This window comes from Bacillus rossius, chromosome 3, assembly GCF_032445375.1.
Source record: "Bacillus rossius redtenbacheri isolate Brsri chromosome 3, Brsri_v3, whole genome shotgun sequence".
NCBI classification, from domain to species: Eukaryota; Metazoa; Arthropoda; class Insecta; order Phasmatodea; family Bacillidae; genus Bacillus; species Bacillus rossius.
The window spans coordinates 103221519-103245979 of record NC_086332.1 but is presented as its reverse complement, the minus strand read 5'-3'; the positions used below and the strand labels follow the sequence as shown (position 1 = coordinate 103245979).

At 34.7% G+C, this 24461-nt stretch overlaps 1 protein-coding gene across 4 annotated transcripts in view; it reads right to left on the bottom strand.

The window, feature by feature from the left end:
* Positions 1–24461, bottom strand: part of LOC134531088 (mitochondrial amidoxime-reducing component 1-like) — a 46535-nt gene that overhangs the window by 8124 nt on the left and 13950 nt on the right. For all 4 annotated transcript variants that reach the window (XM_063366625.1, XM_063366624.1, XM_063366623.1 and 1 more), the window contains exons 3-6: positions 15082–15264; positions 12511–12709; positions 12135–12349; positions 11269–11343 (exon numbers count right to left, since the gene is read on the bottom strand). In XM_063366625.1, the coding sequence (XP_063222695.1) occupies positions 11269–11343; positions 12135–12349; positions 12511–12709; positions 15082–15264 (672 nt within the window). The remainder of the gene's footprint in view (positions 1–11268; positions 11344–12134; positions 12350–12510; positions 12710–15081; positions 15265–24461) is intronic.

Here is a 24461-nt window from a genome sequence, read left to right as displayed (position 1 = left end):
ATTTTACATGAATTAAAAGTCAGTAATTTCAAGAGTTATTATAAAAATATTTTATTTTGACTGGAGTATCTTAATATTGTATGAGACCATATGTTTGTGTTATTCTTGAACAGTCAAAGTAAAGTTATAATTGAAATAATATTTATTATTATTTCTATTTACTCAATTTTTTGTTATATTTACAGTAAATTAGTTATTTTTATCTTCCTGATTTTAAATACATTGCATACCACACTACATTATCACCTTCTCACAACAAAAGAGGCTGCCTATACCACGGGTCATGCCAGCATATCCTTCCACAGAAATATCGGCGCTAAACGTTTAGGCATACAGTATAGCTATCAGGATAATACATAGCTATTTTGTCTTGTTTTGACCTTAGGGAGTCCTTGTCTTTGCAAAGAGGAGTAAGTTATGTCTGGCGATGAAGCTCTGTATTTCCTGAGAATTATATTAAGCATAGCACCATGGTCGACCACGAGAAAGAGTGCAATACGTCAGAAGGAAACGTAAGCAACACTGATAGTGACGTAATGAATTCAGACATGTCGCGGGAAACGTAGATGTAAGCACAGACTAAGAGCAAATACTGCTCAACACTGAGGAAGCAAGTCTGTTGTGAGCATTAGCCAAGTCACAACACACGAGTACACACATCATTACCATGGAAGAATTTATTTATTAAGTCCTTAAATACATTGTCATTCCAACTAGACGCATCACTAACGGCAGAACAATCACGACTAGCGGCTGAACAGAAAAAAATTATTTACGGCAAAATATTGAGTCAACAGGCCGAAGCTGCAAAACATAATAAAATTCTGTCCAAAAAGCTTCTTACAATCAAAACTGAAATCACTGAAAGTGTAAGCAAAATGAAGGCCAAGATTTTAGCTAGTGTTGATGCTAAAATAACTGACACTACTCAGCATGCCACAAGGCAATTACATGACACACATGAGGAAATTCAAAATTTCCATGACTCAGTAAAGGTCAGGTTTTAACAAGTTGACAATCAAAATTATGTTGAACACACAGAGTTTATATGTAGAGAAATGGCAGAGCGTACTGCCAATGAGCAAATTACTCAATATTTTCAATCTGTTGGAACAAATTCCACACAAGTACATCTAGTTTTGCACAAGCACGAGAATAAAACTACAGAGAATTTAAAATTGTACACCGTAAAATCAAAAATTTGGGAAATAACATGCAAAAACTACCATTGCATGTTCCTCATGCACAACCAACGTGCGCACCCGACAGTATTGCCAACTGCGCAACACCTCGCATCTTTGCAGATGCACTCTGATAGCCCATCGCTTAGCACAGAACATGCAGTGCTAACAACTGTGAACCAACAACCGATTGGATGCAGACATAGCATTAAAACATCCGTCATGTTACTGGGCCGAGGAAATGCCCACATTTGCAGCCAAATCTAACGAAAATCCTTGTAAGTTTATAAAGGCTTTCAAAGAATACACATCAAAATTTAATTTGACAGAAGATGAAAAATTACAATGCCTGAATACTAATTAGAAAAATACAGCATACTATTGGTGGGAAGATCACCAGAGTAATGTATCTTCCTACGAAATTTTCCGCCAGTTATTTTTGCAACAATATTGATGTTTGAAAATACAAGGCAACCTCCGTGCACAGTTGCATAGGGAAATATTTGATCCCAAATGGACAACTATCAACTCCAGCACACGAGTAGAAATTTTGAAAGTTTGTCTGACTTTCCTGAACAGTTGCTAGGTTAAAATCGCCTGGATAGGCAGAGTCATGCCGCTAATAAAAAACGTGAGAAAGGTGAACGACCACATGTAAACAAACAACTTCATTGTACCAGCCTTGGGCACATAAGCATACTGAACAAAACAACGACGCAAATGTACCACACGCGCCGCAAGTAAACACACTTGTATGGAATCGCAATAAGTCAATCAACAAAATAACTTGTATTGCCAATGCGGTAGGAACACAAGACAATCGTGAAAAACGCTATTCCGGTTCAGGAAAACAACATCCAGGCATGTCATGGTGGAAACAAAACAAGCGACACGAGTAAGGAGTCAGGAGAGATGAGTCGCCCGCCGCCTAGACGAGGAGAGTGGGGGAAGAAGCAATGCACGACCCCACCGTCCACCTCTCCACGGCCTACCAGGTCTCTACGACATTGAGACAGCCAGCATTCATCCAAGTACACTGGGGATGAATACAACCGCTCTGTACATCAGTCACATCGCTACTATGAAAGCAAGCGTGAGTCACGTTTGACTTTGACTCAACATTTTCAAAGTTCGCGGAACCATGCCATCAATTGTAGGCTAGCCAACTGCAAAGTGAAGCCATCTGCAACAACACTAGTTCACAAATGCACACTTCATTACAATCAAATTACCCATCATCATCATCATCATCATCATCATCATCATCATCATAATAATCATCACAGTTGCCTGGTTATTTTAAAAGGCAGGAGCCTACCAAATAAGGTTATACCCAAGCAACCAGAAATAGAAATATAATGAGTAACATCACCCACAATGCCATGAGGGATGACAGCGCAAAAAATCTGCATACGTTAAACTAGTAAGGATCTGTGAAGATTGGCCCTGAGCACCTATTTCTACCAGTAATAAAGGGGTAGTCCAGTCAGAGAATCTGATGAGTGTGTGTACCATTGTAATGCGAAAAAATGAACACGATTTTCTGGCTAATGAAGAGGAAGTAGAATGCAAAAATATTGAAGCTGTTTATCCAGAAATCAATTTAAATATTGGTGGAGTACATGTGCCAGTTTTACTTGATAGCAGCACTGAAATAAGTTTCATCAGCAAGAGCCTAATGTCATGCATAGAGACCACAAGAGTAATATTACCTGTTACCGGGGCCATGCTTGAAAATATTAGGCGTGACAATACCTGCCAGTCCTATGATAAATAGACAAGCAATGATTACCATAGAAGGGCTAGGTCAGAATAAAATAGCCTCAGTTTTAGTATTCAAGGACATGGAAAAACCACTGATACTTGGTATTGACTTTATGACCAAGTACGGCATCTGCTAGATTTTGGCAGATGGTTAGTTACACCTACAGATAGTACAATTCCAGCCACAACTAGATGGCAAACTCTGATAAGCTCATAGGATTGCTACAGCAAGATATTCACTTAAATCAAGCACGTAGCATGTCTGTTAACGCTTCATTGTTTGGAACTGAGAAAGATATTTTGCAGGCAGTAATAGAAGTAAAGTTCATCCAGGATAGCAAAAGCAAGAGCTGTTTAATTTGCTGCTGAACCACAAACTTGGTTTTTCCAATAAGCCAGGACCTAATAAAATCTATGATGCGAAGATTGTTATATAGGAAAGAGAACTATTTCATTGGAAATCTTACCCAATACCAGCTAAGTTTTTAGTATAAGCAGGAGAATATATTAATCTAATGTTAGAATGGAATGTTATAAAGCGCAAAGTTAGCCCTTATGCAAACCTGAGGTGTGCGTCCGAAAGAAAGACGGGAGTGGGAGGCTTTACTTAGATGTGCGTGAACAGAACCATATCACTGTAAAAGATCATGAAAGTCCCCTTAACACCTGAGACATTCTCAGACCATATCAGGGAGTCACATTTTTAACTATTCTTGATCTTTCCACCGGTTACTAGCAAATTCAGTTACAACAACAATCACAACAATACACAGCATTTTTATTCCGTAAACACCAATATGTATTCAGAGTTGTGTCATTTGAACTCTGTGATGCAGTGGCGGAGTTTACCAGGTGCTAGATTTTACCTTGGGTCCGGAATGCCAGAGTTTCGCACATGCTTACGTGGACGATGTTCTCATTACATCAGTAATATCAAGAGTTATTATAAAAATATTATTATTTTGACTGGAGTGTTTTAATATTCTATGAGACCATACAAGTTTGTTATTTTTATCTTTCTGAGTTTAAATACGTTCATTGTGTGGTATTGGAAGTAATACTTCATTCACCACCTATTGCACACCACACTACATTATCACCTTTTCACAAAACTATTTCTGAGAACTTATTCTGTGAATTGGTACAGGCAACTTTGTAAAAGAGACCACCTATAGCATTGGTCATGCCAGCATATTCTTCCACAGGGAACAGTGCAGAATGAAGTATGAAGATGTCAATAGTTGGTATTCTGCAGGAGTGGCCTAACCGGTTTAGGCTACTTTACTTGGTACACTACAGATTTGTTAGTAAGTGTCAACGAACCCAAATTTTAGGCCCACTAATGCCCCGTGGGTGAAAAACTTTTGGTGCAATAATTTATTCTGCAAACTTGATATGACTTAGTTGAATAGATTTATCACAGCAGTTACCATTTTTCGTTGAGTTGTGAAAAGACGTATAATTTTTTTATGCCCAGCAAGTGGCATTAAATAGTGAAAATCAAATTGAACTACTTCGTATTGTTTGGATTTGCCCAACTTTTGGATCATCTGTGTAAACGTTTGTGAGAAACATGGCCATTAAACTAAAATGTGCATGCGATGCCCCAGTTAAGTTTAAATGAATACTTAACTTAGCCTTTGTTTAAGGTGTTTAAATATTGAGCTCGATATAAATATTGGTGTTGGACTTGAAGAAAGTATTGCTCTAAACTTGTATACAAGTGTGTGTTGATTTGCTTTAATATTTATTGGCTATGATGCATACAATTTTTAGTCATTTTTACATATATTTCATAATTTTTTATATTTTATCAAAAGGTTTTTAAGTATAGTTAAGTTTCTGATTTATGATGCACCAGTTTTTTCCCATAGATTTCAGCTTACTGTTAATAGTTTTTTTTTTGTTGCGAAATTTTTTAAGCATAATTTTAAGACAATAAACTTTCATATTTTGCAATATAAACTAATAAGTACAGTAGACTCCCGATTATCCGGGTGCGGGTTATCCGGTTTGCAGATTAACCGTGCCATAGTTCACTTTCAAAAACCATAAAAACAAAAATTATTTTTGACTATTTAGTTCTGTCCATGCACTTTGGCAATGGCACTTATGTGGTTATGTACAATACAATGAATTAGTAATGCAACAAATTAATAATGTGACAAATCAACAAACAATATTTTGTTTTTTCTCAATTGCTATTCGCTTCCTTCATTGCATAACTATTTCTGACAACGCCCATATGTTCAGCAAACATTTATATTCTGCCATCCTGCATGTCAAAATCAGCTCTGGAGAGAAAAGCCAGAAGCTTTCAGACATAGTTTACCTTGCGCCACTAGGATGCTCTAGTGGCGAATCATGGCAGCTGTGCATCTAGTAAACAACAGTGTTGGGAATTACGTTAACAGGTTAAATAATCTTTCTAATAATAAAAAAAGTTAAGTCTAGGCTTTTTAAATTCTTATTAGAACTGAAATATATCTCCTATGCCAATAAAATTATTATTTCAGAAATGTTGGTAGTGCATACATAGAAAAAAATGTTATGCCCAAGCCCTATTATGTAAACAATGCAGTACAAGATTTTTAAATTTAATTTTAGGTTGTATAATCTCTAAATGTTATTCAACATTTATTTCAATGCACTTCAAATGTATTTAGATACGTATTAGTACTAAAAATTATTTTTAACTGGAGTAGTGTCTTGAAAAAAATGAAAGTCAGCAATCACACTTACCTATCTGGAAAATAAATTATTTTGATTAAATTACTCTCTTATGGAGAAAAAAAAACATGTGACCAGCGCTATTTAGATTAGCACTCTGTTTTACTGGAACAAATTAGGGTTTTGCTTTGAGGGATGGGTGTTAGTGTTTATCTAGATAGTTGGAATAAAAAAATTTCAATCAGTTTTTTTTACATTGCTTTAACCGTGCTTTCCGGTTATCCGTGAAACCCTTCCCAGTCATTACCCTGAATAATCAGGAGTCTACTTTTTTATCACATAATCGTCGCACACGCATAATTGTCGCACAAATATTTTAGGGCATCAAAGTTTGGATAAAAAAAATCTCTCACATAAACATCACATGATGTTTTTGGTCCCGCTATTAGATTCCAAGCACTTTGTATAGGTATTTTTTCCGTATAAATCATAGTATGTTAAAGTAGAAATCTAATATTTATTCGGATATTACCACTTACTTATTTAATTAATGAAAATATGAAGTCTGATGTGTCAATTATATTTAAATGAAATTTTTAAAAATTATAACTTTTATCTATTTGTCTGAGTTGCCGCGGTGTACCGCTTATAAAAATGTAGCTAACGCTAGTTGGCATCATTCATGTTTGGTTATGTTGCTTCCCGTATAGAGCACGCATACGTAATCGAATATCGATATTGATATCTTGCCGATTGCATGAAACGCGCGCTCTCTGTCGAGTACCGAGTAAACTACATTTGATGTCTCGAACTCTTTCATGGTAAGTGTGTACTACGACGATAGTTATGCATTAGTTCAGGCTCACATTTGGGTCACAGATTATGTTTTTTTATTTAAAGTTGAAGAAAGGTTTTTGTTGCATGACTTATTAATTTAAATTGTTTGGCGTGCTTTTGTATATTCTATTTTTAAAATAAACGTCCCTTCCATGAATAGGTTTTGTTTTTATGAATAACTTTACCTAACAAAAAAAAATTTTTCTTATAAAAATTTCACCCCTACTTTTCAAAATAGATTTTAGTATAAAATGTGTGACGATTATGCGATAAAACACAGTAGTTTTTATCATATCCCACTTCTATTTTCCAGTTCGTATTTTCTTATGACCAGGGTTTGGGGGGTTTCTGAGTATTTTTTTTAATTTGATACTACCAGCTGGGTGTTGAGCTTGTGGTCCCAGGAATCAGGAAGAACCCACTATATATTAGTGCGTTTGTCACGTATTTTATGATCATTCTTTACATTATTTAATGTTTAATATTTTTAATGAGTTGGTTTACTTTATTTTGACTATTTTTGTCCCTTTTTTCTTGATTTAGTTTTATGTGTGTTCACGTAATTCTTTTCTGTATTATTTGCTATAGTTTTTTGTCTGAAGGTAGGTTCATGTAATAATTTTGCCAGTCACATAAGAGTTAGAAAGAGACAGAGTTCTGTAAGCATGGAAAGACTCGTAATTTATTTTAAGTGCTGTTGCTATGTGTTTATGATTGGCTGATATTTTAATGTGTAATTTGGTGATTGGTTGAAAATGACGTCATATGAGCATCCTTGCTCCTTCCTCAGGAAAAAGGGCAGCCATGTTAGTTGTTGTGTATTCATGGTACCAAAAGGTAGCATTCAGGCAATGTCTCTGAAAATAATTTAAAATGAATGTTGATTCACAGCTGCAGTTTTGGGCACTGATTTATAAACATTTTTAGATCTTTTATTTAGAATTTGTTGACTGCAGTCATCACATCACTGTTAAACCTGCGAGACAATATACAGTTTTGGTCATTCCAATAGAGTCCTTTGGCTTGTACTGTGAGTTTGTGTGTAACCATGGGATTTTAATATTAGTAATAATTCTTCTTTTTGTCAGTCATTTTGGTACCATTTAGAAATAAATTGTTTTCTTGAAGCAACGAACCTTTTTTGTGATGAGGATAATCTGAAACAGTGTTGTAGTCTGAAGATGGCAGTCATTGTGAGTTGTGGATTTTCATGAAGGATTAATAAAAAGTAGTAAGTATCAGTTTGTGTCTGAGAGACATTATTTCAACAATCAAACTTTTCAAGTGTTTATATACAGTGAAACCTCATTACTATAAGTACGGGATACTACGAGACCTTCGAAGATACGAGAGTTTTGTAATGCACTGTCAGTTTGACTACGTAAATCATACTCAATTTGTCTGGTAATTATGAGTGTTTCCTTGTTGGCCCTTCCGTAAGTACGAGTGATATAAGTGGCATTTTTAAAAAAAAGTTCACAGTTAACACAAAGACCACTAAAAGCATGATGAGGAAGGAAGTGGCGTGACTGATGACAAGCAACGTGCCTTGTGTGTCTCTCGTTCCACTACTTTCCCCAGCATAAGGGAAGGGGGAATAGGAGGGGCCGTAAGGGGAAGAGGAGAGGCTGTGGGCGGGATTGTGGTGACTAACAACATACTCTCTCTCTATTGGCTCTCTCGCTTGAGGCGACAGCTACTTCCCCTCCTTTTCTTTTCCTCATCCCGTTATTCCACAGCATTGTCTTCTCTCTACCCTAGGTTGAAGGTTGACATTAAACAAAGGTGCTTGAAAGGGCACATCCAGCAGGGGGTAAAGGAATCTTTAGCAGCACGTGAAGGCTCACAAAAAAAAATGGAAAAAAAGGGGAAAATGTTTCAGAGCTGCCACGTTTATTGTGAGAATGGCCACAAATATAACCTAAACAGAAAGTTTAAACTGATTATGTTCACCGCTGCGCATAAAGCACTGTAGAGTGCGTCTGTATGTTGTTGCGTCAGCCGAGGTTCTCCCCTAGTAGCTAGCGGCTGCACTGGCTTTCGACTATAGGGGGAAATCAAAAAATAAACCAGCCTACACAGGATGGGAAGCCTTCGCCCCTCCCTCCACGCACTTCTTTCATTTTCCTTTCTCCTTTTCACTTACCTCCCCTCCTTAACTACGCGACTGTGGCCCCAGCTGCTATCTTTGCTGTGTTTCGTTGCTCCATCATGCGTCAGACCAATTCATTCCCAATTAAAACGAAAACCATTCCAGATACAAAAAAAATCATAGAGACCTTTTCAATTTGTAATTTATTTGCTATAACTTTTATTCAATGAGTTTTTCACTAAAGTACACCGTTTTTTGAGGTACTGTGTAAAATTAAGACATTTCTATAAAGTTCAGGAATCTTAACTTTGACTTCAATTTTCTATGTTCGGTTATTACGAGTATTCGTAGTTACGAGGATTTTTCTCGCCATTGTCAGCTCTCGTAGTAACAAGGTTCCACTGTACGTGCAATTCAGACCAATTTTGAGCTAGTCGGAGGTCTGAATTGTTATAAGAATAATAAAATATTCAAACATAAAAGTAAAGAACAGTTAGTAAAAAAATTAAAAAGAAAAAGAAACTATCTAAGCCATAATTTAAAAATTACAAATAAAAATTATGTCAACATCATGCAATGGATTAAACCCAAATTTTCCATTTGCAAAAACCTAGAGGATGTTACTCTGGACAGTGTATTTTTAGTGCAATTTCCCACTTCAATACATCTGTTACTTTTCACTCATTTCACACATTGTCCTCAGACAGGCTGGAGATACCTGATCTACCCCTATTGCAGGGACAGTCATTCACAATAACCTTAAAATCATAATCTACTTGATTCACAAAACAACTACAAGAGAAACTTATAAAGGTTCTCTTAACTGTAGCTAATTTGTATTTTTCGAGGGAGCGATTAGGATGACATTGGTACATGCTTCACCTACCCCACTGCTAGGGACAGGAAATTTTCACAAACATTGAAATAATATAAAATAACGAAATAACACCTTCATTTTAATACTAAATTTTCAATATTTCACAACCAATTCTTCTACTTAAAATTTTTTTTAAACAAATCTATGGTCTTACCATTGTTAATTATAGTTTGCATCCCTCCATACATCCACTGAACTCAAGATTTATAGGGACACAATCATTATTTCCACGGATGCATTCCTATTTCCACTAGTTTCAGAATGAGATATCACAGTTGTGCAGAAACACATGCACAGATAAGACTTAAAAGTAGGCCTGTGTGAAAATTCGAATTTTTGAATATCAAAACAAATAGTTTATTATTTGTATTCAATTAGATTTTGAATACTAACACTTCGAAAAAACCAATATTCGGAAGTTTATGAATACGGCTGTGCGGAATCATGAAAGTCTGGAAAAATTTTGGGATCACATAAAAGATTTTCTCGTCTAGCAGGAACAAAATTTCCACAAGATTTAAGCAATATTTAGGGTTATTTATGTGGAAACCTTTTTACTACATCTGGCAACGTAAATTCTGGTAAGACTAATATAGTAAAGCTGGATTTAACACAGTAATCAGGAACCATTACTGACACTCACGTTATCAGCTGAAGTATTTTAGGGAGAAGAGAGTCCAGCAGGTCTCGAGAAGAGAGTTGATAGGTCATTAAAAATAGATTAGAACAGCATACTGAAAAGAATAAATGTATGTCTGTAAAAATCAAAACACTGCACGGTGTTGAAGTAGGACATTTTTGGATCTGAGGGTAGAATCATGGAATGCCAGCTCTGTGATTAGTTTTGTTTAGAATGGGGCGATGAAGAGAAAAAAAAACTTGTACAGAGCTCCTGGAAAACATCTGGTCGCATACTCACAGCAAAGACTCCTAAAGCCTAAACACCTACGAAGTTTTTCTGTTGGATATTGCACAGTGAACGACGACTGGATACCGGCCCACATTCACATTCCTAGCGCAGTGACAGCTCAGGCAATTATCTTGCTATGCGTGGCAAAAAAAAAAAAAAAGTCACACTAAGAGAGGGGGAAAAACTTTGCCTCTTTTTCCAAGCGCACATACACTAGACAGAAAAAGAGAGGAACATTCCACGCACCTTCTGTGTTCTTACACTTTCGTTAAAACCAGAAAAAAATATGATCCATAAATGTTAATATAATTAATAATTTATTTTCACTTAGTGAAAAATAAAAACAAACAAGTTTAAAAAATTTTTAGACCAACATCATATTTAACTATAGATTAAAACTGCTCACTGTACATTCTTTTTAAAACCCACCCTCTTAAAGTTTCTTAACACATACTGCAATTGCCTTAATATTCACTTTGAACGGTTAATTAAAATATTTATTTTGCAGATCCCATTTTGATTACCATGAAAAATAATTATTAAATTTTCTTTTCAAAATTTGAATATTCCAACAAAATTTTACCTATAGTAATTTTAGCTATCTTAACCTACCCAACCTTTCATTAAGTTTTATTTATTAAATTTTCCTGGAGCCGCTTCACTACACAGTTACTACTTCTTTCAATATTTTTATGATGTATGAAAAATAAATTTTTTTAGAGATATTATTAATCTTAAAATACATTGTTTTATATTGGAAAACTACTTACACAAAGTGCTCAGAATCTAAAAACATCATGCAAAGTTTATGCGTGAAATTTTTTTTCTCCAAATTTTGATGTCCTAAAATAACGGTGTGACGATTATGTGCGTGCGACGATTATGTGATAAAACAAGGTATTTTAAAATGTTCCTCCAAATAAAAAAATGAACTTACTTTTGCATAGTTTTGAATGGCTCCACATATGGGTCCCTAATTCCTGTTTCTGGGTTCAGGGTTGTAATGGTACATCTAGAGAAAAAAAAGTCACAGAATTAATTTACATGCAATAATTTACATTACAGTAAAAGTTTTTAATATGTATACTTTAAACATCAAAGTGTTTTTCACTGGCCTAAGGAGGAATACAGAGGTGGGGTTTCTCAAGAATTATATGGAAAGGTTTTTTTTATTGCAGCTGTGTACTTTCATGTAATCAAATAACCTTATAAAAACGAACACAGGTATTTGGAATTAGTAAAAGTGAAGTGCAGACTAGGCAGTCAATGCTTACAGCAGAGCAACAGTCTGCAATTCCTGCATCTGTATTAAATTACATACTCAAATATAAAAAAAATACATATGCATTCAAGTAGCATGTGGGAGCTGCACCATTCGAGTTGACAAATTTCTAGGGTAGACTTAAGGGAATTGGTCCCCACCATTCTGGGTTTTATAATACCAAGCTACAGATTGCAGTACAGTTTTCATGATACATTTTGGGACTCCATAGCACAGAACCCATCAAATAGTGAGTGATTTCACCTCTAACCCACAGAAGTCCTCTTGTGTGGTATAGCTTAGGTTCCAGTAAAGCCCTCATAAAATGGGTAAATAAAGGAGAGCTAGCATTGAGGTAGAGCTAGACCAAAGATGGAGGAGAAAACTGAAGATTCCCCAATGAAATTATAATCATGTCTGCCTGGGATGAAACCAGACCCCACAACGTTGGATTGACACTTGCAACGGTCCCCTCACGACACCCACCTATGTGCCAAAAACTCGAAACCTGCCAAGTATGAGAGCGCAGAGAAAACACTTGCCTAACGCAAGGCTTCACGTTCCTGAAGATTGCGTTGTCGCCGATGCGTATCCAGTCCCAGGAGTCGTCCTCATACGGCTGTGTACCGCTCACCACAAAGTTGGGGCGGAACTGCAAACAGCCAATGCCTCTGGACCGCTCGTCCAGCCTGGAGTCTAGGTCCTTCACGGAAGATTCAGTCAGCAACATGTAACTGGCAAGGTCTGAGTAGGCCCCCTGCAACACATCATCGTGAACACTTGTCTGGCAAACACTATTACAAGATACATGCGAGAATTATGAAAGATGCAGAATCTGCTCCTAATCATGTTGCAAAACCTCTAATATAACTGAAATGAAGAAACAAAATTGTTGTTTGTTATAAAGGAAACAGTTACCAGGTCCTGAGTGCGCAACTTCTTGTAGAAGGTGCGGAACTCGGCCCACGCCTTGAACTCCACACTCCGCCGCTCAACCACCGGCATGAGGTAGAAGCCGAGCCTCAGCCCCGAGTCCTTGTTCAGAACGTAGCGAGATGCCCACCTGGCTGCTTCCTCGCCACAGTCAACAGTGCCCACTCGGTCGTCCTTCCACAGCCTGGCCAAACAAGCACCAAGTGGCATGGAAATGATATTGTCAGATGTTGTTGGCTGGAGTGTTAGTTTTCCAGACACATTTTTAATAAAACAAAAGCTCATTTCAGTGTCGTAATTAACTTGGATATGGTTAAGTGCTAAGCATAATTATTATATTTTACAAGTTCTTAAAAATAAAATAATTTATTTTATTCGAGCATTAAAATATCCAATTAATTCAACTGATTTTTTTTTCCAACAGAAGTGGAACAGTAAAATATTTAGCATCTGTCAAAGAACATAAACATCACTTTTAGGCATTTAAAAAATAAACTAATGACAGCAAACGCTACCAAAATATTTAAACAAATAATAAAATAACAACTTGCAAATATTTATGAGGTGAAAATAGAAGTAAATATAAAACCTTTCAAATATATATCACAGCAATATAACAACCATGAATTATCTCTCCTTCCTTCCTTAAGAAGAACGGATACTTGCAACAGTTTTATTAATCTTAATATCTAATATGTGAAGGAAGGATTTCATATTATCTCAAATACTTTCAGGTGAATTTATATATTGTACATGAATGTCACGTGGAGGTCAAACATCTGTCATTATATTATCTGCAATTAATTTTAATCAGTTTAAACCCTTTCACCTAGCTGACCTGTGTCCATTGTCGGACATTTTTAGAGGGGTGCATTGAGCGGATTTGCCCCAGGTCACATTTACATACCAGAATATCATTTTTAAATTGAATGCAGTGAATATTGAGTAGTCCTTCAAGTAATAAATAATACTAGCAATAAATCTTTCTCTTTGAAAAAATATTCTAAAATTTTGAAATTGCATTTAGTTATGTTAATTATAAGTTTAAACATACATTCACCACATTTTCACATGTTGAAGTGGCGGTTACACCTAAACTACCTTTGATAGGAGCAATACGTCTGTCTCTATGGGCTCAATTGTGGTTATTGACGTAAGAAAATGTCACTGTTTTAAAATGCTGTCAAGCTAAATTGTTAGAAAATATTACTTCATCAAGGGGTCCCATCTATTCTTAAAATGGTCCTGTATGGTGAGAGTCCTCAAGCTTAACCGAGTCACGGCACCAAGAACTGTGGCAGACTCTCAACTACTTTGATTGATTAACAGATGTTATAAAGCTAGAAACCACAGTCTGAAACTATAGTTTAACAAGTGTCCCATAAAGTACACGTGCTGTGTTGGTTTCGCACCTGTAATGTACATGTGAACAAGCGTGTACCATTATAATAATGTTTAATAAGATAACAACCAACTTGGGTGTCCTGTACATCTGTTCAGACCACTGTAAGTATAGTTGGTATATATGACATTTAGGGAAATGGAGTGATTTAAGGTCAAAAACATGGGAAGCAGCTAGTGGTTCACCACTGCCTGATGCTGTGCTAATTCAGTTGTTGACACGCGACTCCCCACACAGTTACATGTTACCATGATTCTCCCGAGCCATCAGGATACTATGTTAACTGGCACCTAAGATTAGTTTTTACAGTTGATTTTTGTCATTTTGGTCATTTAACACTTCACCGGATACTGACCACAACATGCAGAGCCTACTTACTATTAGTGCAATATATATATATATATATATATTTTTTTTTTTTTTGCAAAAATGATCATATTCTTCAAATCAGGGTTGCTACAAGCCTGAAATTCCAAAATTCCCTAATGTTTACCGCTTTTCAGATCTGAATCGACAAGTTTCCCTGACCTTCCAGACACAAATTGAAATTATCCTGCAGCTCACCTGGTGTTACTTTTTGGGAGAAAAAGACATATGAGCTTTCAAATGTGTCACCTTAGCAAAATTAATGCCATTTTAGATAGATACACGTATTTGTATACAATTGGTTTAGATGCACCTAAAGCTATCGAACTTGTATGTGAGCATCCATAAATTAATTTTACCCCTTTGTAGTTACAATAAAAAGACCAGGGTTTCAAGGGGAAAAAAGTGAACTAAATTTCATGGATTAATAAACATTTAAGCAGTTTTTGAGGCGCCTGAACATTGGCGGAAATTATATTTCCTGTTTAATTTTGCTGCCACAAGAAAAAATTACAAAAATAATGGATTTCCCTGATTGATTTATCCTTATAAAATGAATGATGAAATCAAACATAATACAATCAAACATATTGGCAGCCAAAAATTCAACACAAATATCAAAACTATTCAAGAAAATCTGTTTGCAAATGCTACAAACACAGTTAACATAACAGCATGTATCGTGCTCCATCCAATACTTTGTATTAGTCTCTGCAAAATGCTGCACAATAAGTCAGATACTCTGAATACACAGATTCCGGTTGATAGGAACCTTAAAGATCACTCACAAGCACTGTTTCTGGTTGTTCAGGGAAGCTATTAGAGGTATGTTGATCCTTAGGTCAGGCATTCCAGGAGCCTGGAATAAGACAGTCTCCTCCTCATCTGCAGAAAGTGTTATAAAGCCCATTGCAGGGTACGTCTTGAGGTTCTTGTGATCACCATGTTTCTCCCCAAATATGACGAAAAACCTTAACAAAAAAAAAGATCAAACATTTAACATGGGAATAAATTTTTTTATGTAAGCTTCAAGTCTCGTTCACAAGGCCATTAGCGATGGTAAAATACGACAAACAAAGGAAGTTAGAACAGGAATTTGACATGGCCCATTGCAAGCAACCATCCCAACATGTATGTGGAGTGATTTCAAAAAATCATGAAAACCAAAATCAGACAACTCGACCAGAGTCCTCTGGAACATGAATGCAAGACTAGTATCTAACCTCAGTGCCAGCAGGTGGCAACTCAAATAGCCCAATGTGTACCCAAGTAGAACTTAAAATTTACACAATAGATATTGCCATTGCAGCTAACTAGTTGTTTTGTAATTTATAGAGCATTAATAGTTATAATTGAAAAATTTGAATGTTTATGATAAAATTAAATAATAAATAGTCAAAACATAGATTATCATTCAATATTATTGTTTTTGAATGTGAGTTATTTTACGGTAGTGTGTTACCACCTGATCGCTTCTATAATAACTGAAGAAAATGAATTTAGCAGGTATAATGAAGTCCATAATGTAACAAAGAATTGTTTTGTAAAGAAAAAAAAATTTCAGCATTCTAAAATTATATAGAGCATCCTGGCAATAATCAACTGTTGAAGCATTCATTATTATTAATACTATTCTATGCGAAGCTGATAGATATCTAGTGTCTCCCTTTGAGCTTTAAAAAAACCCTTGACAATAGATTTTTTTTTAATACAATCTATCGCCACACAATTTTGATCACGTTCCTGTATTTTTGGATTCACAGATGGCAGTGTAGTCAGTGATTTTTAGCGGGTACAGAAATACAACTTTGAGTTTCTAGTCTTTCAGATACATGGCCGTTGAACTGCGCCACCTTGCTCTACATCAGCCCGTAATGCTGTTGAGAGTTTTTTGTGGTGCAGACAGTCAACACTCAAACCATTTTTTAAAATTTTAAATCAGACTTTGGTTACTATTTCAACAAACTACTTTTAAAAACTAGTAGAGTTCATTATGTTCATACAACAGCAGTAAGTGTACACTGTTTTTCAACTCTAAAACCACAAGACTAATCTTGTGTACAGTTATGTGGTACCTTTACCAACCTAATTACTTTACCACAATATTAATGATAATGGTTTTATTTAGGAAATAATTATGTCGGCTTGAATTGAAGATCAAACTGACTGGTACTTAAAACATATGGACCAAACTTGCACCGATTTGGAAGTACAGAGCAGCCATGTACATGCATTTGCACTCATACAAAATCACACACTCACAGCTTCATACCAGAACAAACATAGATAGTACATTTATACATTTAGCATTATAATACATTAACTTTTGAAATCATCCTTCTTAAATTTAATGATTAAATGAAAATGTATTTAATCTTAGAATGAATGTATACATGTAAATCATTAACTAAGTATGCCAGTAATTAAGTTAAATATGTGAATATTTATGTAGGTAGCCCTATATAAGTAAGTTTACAATGTTTTTGTGAATTCTAATATCAAGGAGTGGGAATTTTTTTATCAAAATGTTAGAGGTCTTAGAACAAAATCTATTGATTTTTTTGATAATCTTATTAGCTCTCACTATGATATCATCTGCTTAACTGAAACCTGGTTTAATAACTCTAACATTAATTCCCATTTCATGGACAATTATATCTTAAGGAATGATAGAGATGCATTGCTGATGGCGAATGAAAGCGGTGGTGGTGTAACAGCCAGCAATCTACAAACTCAACTTTCCTTCAATTTCAACTTATCAATTCACTAGATTATCCAGGAATTGAAGCTATGTGGGTGAAAATTAAAACTTTGTCTAACAAATTTGTCATTCTTGGCCATATCTACTTACCTCCACATACTTCTTTAAATTAATTTCAGTCTTATTTCGAAGCACTTGAAGATAACTTGCCTGTTATCAAAATGATAATATTGTGTTTCTTGGTGATTTTAACGTGCCTGGTATTATTTGGTCCTCCAATCATACACAAAAATATTGTACATTCGCTCATTAGCTGTAACTCAAGCCAAAGATCCACTCGTTAAAGAAGGCACATATCATCCGGCCTTAATAATAAATATATTTACGAATATTTATGAATGCTTTAACTTTCACAATAACATCTTTTGTTACCTTTAAGGTTTCAAAAATGGTGATTTGCTTGTCCTTTATAAATCCATAAAAAAAATTTGATTGGTCTAATTTTTACAAAAACCTCTGATCCCAATGATCTAGTAGAACAACTAACTGCCTGTTAATGCAATAATTTAAAAGTCTTTATACTTGTAATCACAAAAAAAAAAAAAAAAAGCCTCCAACACCCTTTTCTAAAGAGTTAATACATGCTTTAAAAACTAAGAAACATTAACATAAACTTTACAAAAGAAATAATATGTATTAATATTCTTTCTTTTCTCTCTACCAAAAACAGGTCAAGAACTTACTCAAGCTTGACAAAATTAATTGGACCAGAACCATTAATAATAACATCAAGACCAATCCTAAAAAGTTCTGGTGTTAGTCAAAATATTTATAAACTGTTTTTATGAACATCATGCACTTAATGTGAATGGAGTTTTATCTAATGATCCTGTGGTACTATCTAATATTTTTGCTGATTTTTTTTTTAGTGTTTATGTGTCCTAATTAATACAAGACCCAAACCCCTTCCCCAAAGACCTGTTATGACACTATCACGGTTCCTGACATTTCCAAAAGTTTAGTACTTTGGAGTATAAAGTCCCTAAATTCATACTTGTCCTCTGGTCCTGACGGAATTCCTAACTTTAATCTTAAAGGTTGCTCCCACTTACTGGTATCCCTTTTAAAACATTTATTCACAATGAGCTTAAAAACACAAGTTCTGCCTGACAAATGGAAATTAGGTAGTGTTATTCCCACTTTTAAAAGTAGGTCTAAATTTTATGTTTCCAGCTATCAAACTATCTCTCTTCTAAATATTTTTTCCAAATTTTTTGAAAAAAATATATTCAAAATTATTATTTTCCCTTTGAAAAATAAATCACATTTACATCAACATGGGTTTAGATCTGGCATGTCCACTGCCTGCTATTTTTATTTGGTAAAAGCCTTCATTTCTGTTAATGTTAATCACAATATTCTACTTATAAAATCATCTAATTTAGGACTCTGCAATCAATTTACGAGCTATCTCAAAAATATAAGTTATGTTTCCTTTAACCAAACAACTTTTTTTTGTTTAAACCAGGTTATTTAGGTTTAAACCAGATTTTTTATTACATTATTACTTTGTTTCTCACCATGTTCAAATGAAAGCCATTAAACATACCGCTTTCTGCCACTCATGTTGAACCAGAGAATATATAACATCAAAGAACTAGTCCAGAAAATCCACACATCTAACTGGAACTCAACCACAGTAAGGGTATTTCCCACAGGAGGAGGATTCTCCATAGAATGGGTGTTCTCCACAGAAAGGGTATTTACAGTACAGTCGGGGGATTTTCCACAGTAGAGGAATTAAATATTTAATTTTTTTTTAAATTTATATGAGTATTTAGCAGATAATTAAAATTATAAGATCTTGATAGTGTATCAATTTTGTTGCTGTAAATTGCAAGAAACATTAATGACCAAACTTTTGTTGTTATCAGAGTAATTACACCTTTCATTAAAAAAAATTAAGATATTCTATTTAAAAACATTATTTAAAAAAACCATTTGAGTATTTTTGATAAAAACTACTCAGTTTAAACTGTGTTTTAAACCATTGTGGTTTAAATCAGCCAATCCTGCCTAGATGTAGGAAGGAGAACTCTAGGAAAGTTTTTAAGGAGAGAAGAACTTAAAGCTAGGTAAAAATTTGATGGTACAGTCAAACCTCTATCTATCGTTTTTCAGGGGACCAACAAAAAAATTCAGTAGATGCGGACATTCAATAGATGTGGACTTCACTCTTAGATTTTGAAAAAAATATTTCAACCTCAAAATTAGTGTCAGAAATATATCAGTTACTTGTCATTAAAGTTTAATCGGTTGAAAAAAAATACAAATTGAAGCATTTTACTTAATTCAATTTACACTTGCAAAAGAAAAACATACGCACAATAAACCTACATGGAAATTGGTCTTTTTCAATATCCTGAAGTCTGAAATATGTTTACTCATGTTATCAAATGTAGAGCTGTACTGAAGAAGCCGATTTTGCCAATATTTAGTTGAATCAGCATTTCTGCCGACTTCCGATACGCTTGTTAATTTTCGGCCGATATTACAGAAAAACGAAACAGACTGCCATAACCTAAAAATCCACGAGTACCATTTTCACTTTTCGTAGTAGTACTGCATTCTTTTAGATCGCATTATTTCTTAGCAACATGTGCCAACTGTACATATCAAAATTTAACATCCTTTTTTTCTTTCAAGAATGTTCTTTAATTTTAATGTCATAAATAAATACATTACCATCACAGTACATATACATCATCTCGGTTGTTAAGGTAACTATTAAAGTGCAAAATGTGGTAGCTATCGTGCTTCTGTAGTATTATGGTATCTACAAAGAATCTTTAGTTCTTTTTACGTTAATTGAATCAATCCATGCAAAAAGGTCTTTAGTCCTAAATAAGTGTTTTTGAGAAAAACACAAAAAACTGTCTGCGCCAGAAGATTTTAATAATATAATAACACCTTTTTTTAATATGGTACCTAACAATTTCACCACTCATATGAATTATCTATATTACTGTTCTTGTATATAGTTTGTCGAAAAAAAATTATAAAATATGTTGGACTGAAGCCATTTTTGCATGGAAAAGTATTTTATTAAACACTCTTTTATATTTTATTGTTATTTTAGTATATATATTATTTTAATTGTTTCTTATCCAACAAAATGGTAGAAAAGAAGATACAATATGTTATATTTTACTACATATTAGTTTATTTACTCATGTACAGTGTGTCAAAAATTAAATTATATACAGTTAGTTAATCATCTTGTACCTACAAATCAATGTTCTCCAGTTAATCATCTTGTACCTACAAATCAATGTTCTCCAGTTAATCATCTTGTACTTCCAAATCAATGTTTTCAGCTGTTGGCCAGTTAGAAATATCAATGTAAAATTGTTTATGCTCCTCGGGAATATAGGGCAGAAGTTTTCGTATGTCATCTAGTTTATTTTTTTTAATGGGGACCTTCCCTTCTGGATAAGCAATGCATGGTGGAAATTCGGGGTTCGTCATTGCTTGCCGCAAACAAAAAGTATGTAGTACCATACCATTGATAAATTTTCGTGCAACAATTGTTCCAGGCATTTCTTGACTAAAAGAAAAATGCATGAAGGAACTTATGCCAAACTGTTGCTTATCATCTTTCGGAACTGATCTCGGGCGCGTTTCTTCTGAAACGACAGACTTTTTGTAATATTGAGGCCACCAATTTTTGTAATCGAATATGTGTTCCGATTTCACATGTGTCACCATAAACTTATTATTATTACTGCTCTTGATTACTAATTCAGTGATTTCTCTTAAGGAATATAAACGGTCATGTTTCCTCAGCTGTCTTTTAATCATTGAAAAATCTCGGTCACAGGGGAGAAACGAATGACCCCTGATGGGGAAGAACTGTTCTATTTTATTAAATCGACCAGTTTGTGTTAAAGCCAATAACAAACGTGCCAGTGAGTGGTTTTTGTTTTGGCCAGAACAGTTGTCAGAGAAAATCCTTATCTCCTTAATTTCTGGAGGAACCGTGTTCAAATAATCCGTTAAAAGTGAGCACACTTCATTTGGGCCTTTGTTGGCAGTACCCTCATGATAAAGGTATAACATAGCACTATGTTCCTTTATGTTATGTATGCAGCAAACATTGACTGTTAACTGCCTCATATAGAAAGTCTCTTGAACTGGGATTCGTGGCAATTGAATATTTTGCATATAATCCATACAGATGGACAGAACGTGTGGTTCAGTTTTGCAGTCTCGTTCTTTTTTAAGTTCATTATAAAACTTCTTTGCCCTCCTTCTGTGAATCATTAGTTCCGCTGCCGCACACCTCTTGGCTGCTTCATTTATGTGAGGGCTTTTAATTTTAAGTTTTAACTCCTCACAAGTACAGCAGCAATCAACCTGGGGTCTGCCAAATGATAGAGAAAAGTTTTCATTGAAAAACTTAATGAAAAACTGATAACTGCAGTTAATGTCAGGATTTTTATCTTTGAATAGATTATACATGGACTTTACAGACAGTCTGGCATCGAGATATGATTTTGTTTTACCAGTGTATTTTGTGCATTTAACTGGAAAGCTAAGAATGTGGTTTCTGATTTTTTCCCGAACTTCAGGTGGAAGTGTGTTAGCACTTGATGTTTTCCCTCTTTCATCAACGGGACTTTTGCCCAATAAAGCAAGTTTTCTAATCCTCTTCACTCGTTTATCAGTAATAGCAAACAATGATAAGAAAGCTTTGTAACATACCTCTCTCTTTACATGGCCTATAATAACATAGTATTTGTAAACTTTGTCAACAATTCTTGCCCCCTCTTTCTTCCGAGGTCGACGGCGATCAACATCATGTATATCAATCAGAGATTGAATAAATGTGTCTTGTTGATTTTTTGTAGGCAAATCATGCAAACGTCTTAGCACATCAATAGCTTCATCATCTGAGATCTTCTCAAAACACTTCATTCTCTGACATCTGAAAACAAAACGATAAATATTTTTGTGATTGTTGGAAAATAAAGGAAATATATATAGTGCATTGAGAGATTTAGGCCTACTAAAACTAATTCTCTTGATATCAGAAATACATAAGTAAGTGCCTAATATTGTAATGTATATAACAAATACAAGCTTTAGATAACATTGGTAGTTATAGACCTACCTGCATGGAGGTCCTGTTGTTCTGGCTGGAATCAAATTGCCTTTGGAGGTTAGGTATTCCTCCCCTTTACATCTTGCAGTTTTTCTTATATTTCTTTTCCAAGAAGATGGTGTACTTTTCCTCTTTATACCTCTTTCTTCTACATTGTCTGTGCCTTCACTTTCTGATGACATTATTTAACAATATCTTTGTATAAAACTTACTAATTTACCATCATTTAACACACAAACTGCATATTCAACATTCTTTTGTTATAAACATTTTGAATAACAGGTTAGGAAACATAATGTCACAGAATATTTCAATAGTGCGCCGCTACAACAAAAATTCCCAAACTTTATTCCATGCAAAAGGGGCTTCAGTCCAGGACTGAAGCCCTTGCTGCATGGAACAGTGAAATTAACAGTCTGTTACTACGGTAACAGTGCATTGGACTGAAGTCTTTTTGGCGTAGAAATGTGTATCTACCTTCTTAGGTAATGTTGCATATTCAAACTGGAATTGCGGAAAAAATGGACTGAAGCCCTTTTTGCATGGACCAATTCAATTATCGTAAGATAACAATTGGGTTTGTACTGTAGTTATGGTACATCATCCATAATTCTTCGTAAGTTGTTGTTCATTTGTCTTTTCTTCATGTGTACGTGCTCCATTACTTGGCTGCAGATTTAAGGTGATTTTTTAATACTTCTGTATACAATTGTTACTATTTTTATGATGGGTTCTGTCTAAGAAATGGTTATTTCTGCAAAATCTTTATGGTTAAACGATCATCTATTATAATTTATAGTGACGGGACCACATATTTTGTACGATCAATGCGGACAAAATGATAATTTGAACATCGGTACAAGCTGACTTTTTTAACCTTAGTTGTATGGCAATTTTGCCGGGACCGTAGAAAGTATACGATAAACACGGACAATCGATACATGCGAGTTCGATAGATAGAGGTTTGACTGTAGTGAGAATAGAAGGGAAATGGAACGTCTTGGATGAGCAGTGTGTGATGGCAAGGGGTGTAGCTCTCAATTCAGAAGAGTGAGGACGAAGAAGGGTGAATGACTGCCACCGGGATTGTGCCCAATTGCAGCAGTCTTCAAATCAAAAAAATTATTGAAGCCTAAGGTCCACAAAAGCAAGCAATATGTCTACATAAAAGCCACAGCACTGTGAATGACTAAGCCTAGACTCCCATGGCAGAATACCTTCTGAAACTTGTATAAGTATATTAGCTGTACCCTGCTTCAACATACATATCTACAATTATAGTTATTTATACTCTGGATCAAAATTTTACTGTAGTCAGATACCAATTCATTCTTATACAAGAGCTAAATTACACCTACTGCACAGCAAAGCTCCAGGAGAACATAAATTCTCAATAGCCACTAAAAATTAATTTTTAAAATCTTCCTAAAATAACTATGAAAACTATAGATATAAATTAAATTGACCTTACAAAACTAGTTGCAATCATAAAGAAGCTCTACCATACATCACAGGAAAAGCCATATTGCTAGCTCTATTTTCTATATAGTTATCTTATAAAGATATTATGCAAGTTCTCAGTTAAGTCTTATTAAATACCAAAATATGTTCATTAATATGTAAACCCAGATAAGTTGGCAGCAGGCTAAGGAAAAAGTTACATTAGAAAGTGACTTTTTAAAAATTTAATGTTTGAACTGGTGGCCACTGGGTTTATACAAACAAATCATAACAAATGGTGTAGTAATGAAGAATATATTTATTTTAACAATTTTGCCATTTTTTTTGTTATCAACACATGTTAACAATTCTTAAGGCTTTTGCCAAAGTTAATTTATTTATTCTACAGAAGAACACACAATGAGCCGAAAAGCAGATCATGTGAAAGGCCCTCAAAGATTTGTTTTAAACACCTAACATGATACCAGCATGCAAAAAAAAAAAACACCTACATCACATATGCAATTTAAGAGATGCACATACCTATCCAGACATGCACATGCATGCACCTACATGAACACACAAACTCAAACACATCTACAAAACAAAACTCAGACATACTCAACAAACACACAAAACCCTACACACACAAAATACAACACAAAACACTATTATATCCACAATTCATACCACCCAAAAAAACATCAAAAAATATACAAGGCAAATAGAAAATACATTTGCAAAAAACATCAGCACAGACAAAAGGAACATAACACACGTTAAACAATTACTGAACATGCCTGCAAAAATACAACTTTCAAAAAACATTAAAAAATAAAACTTCACAAACACATTAGAAAAAC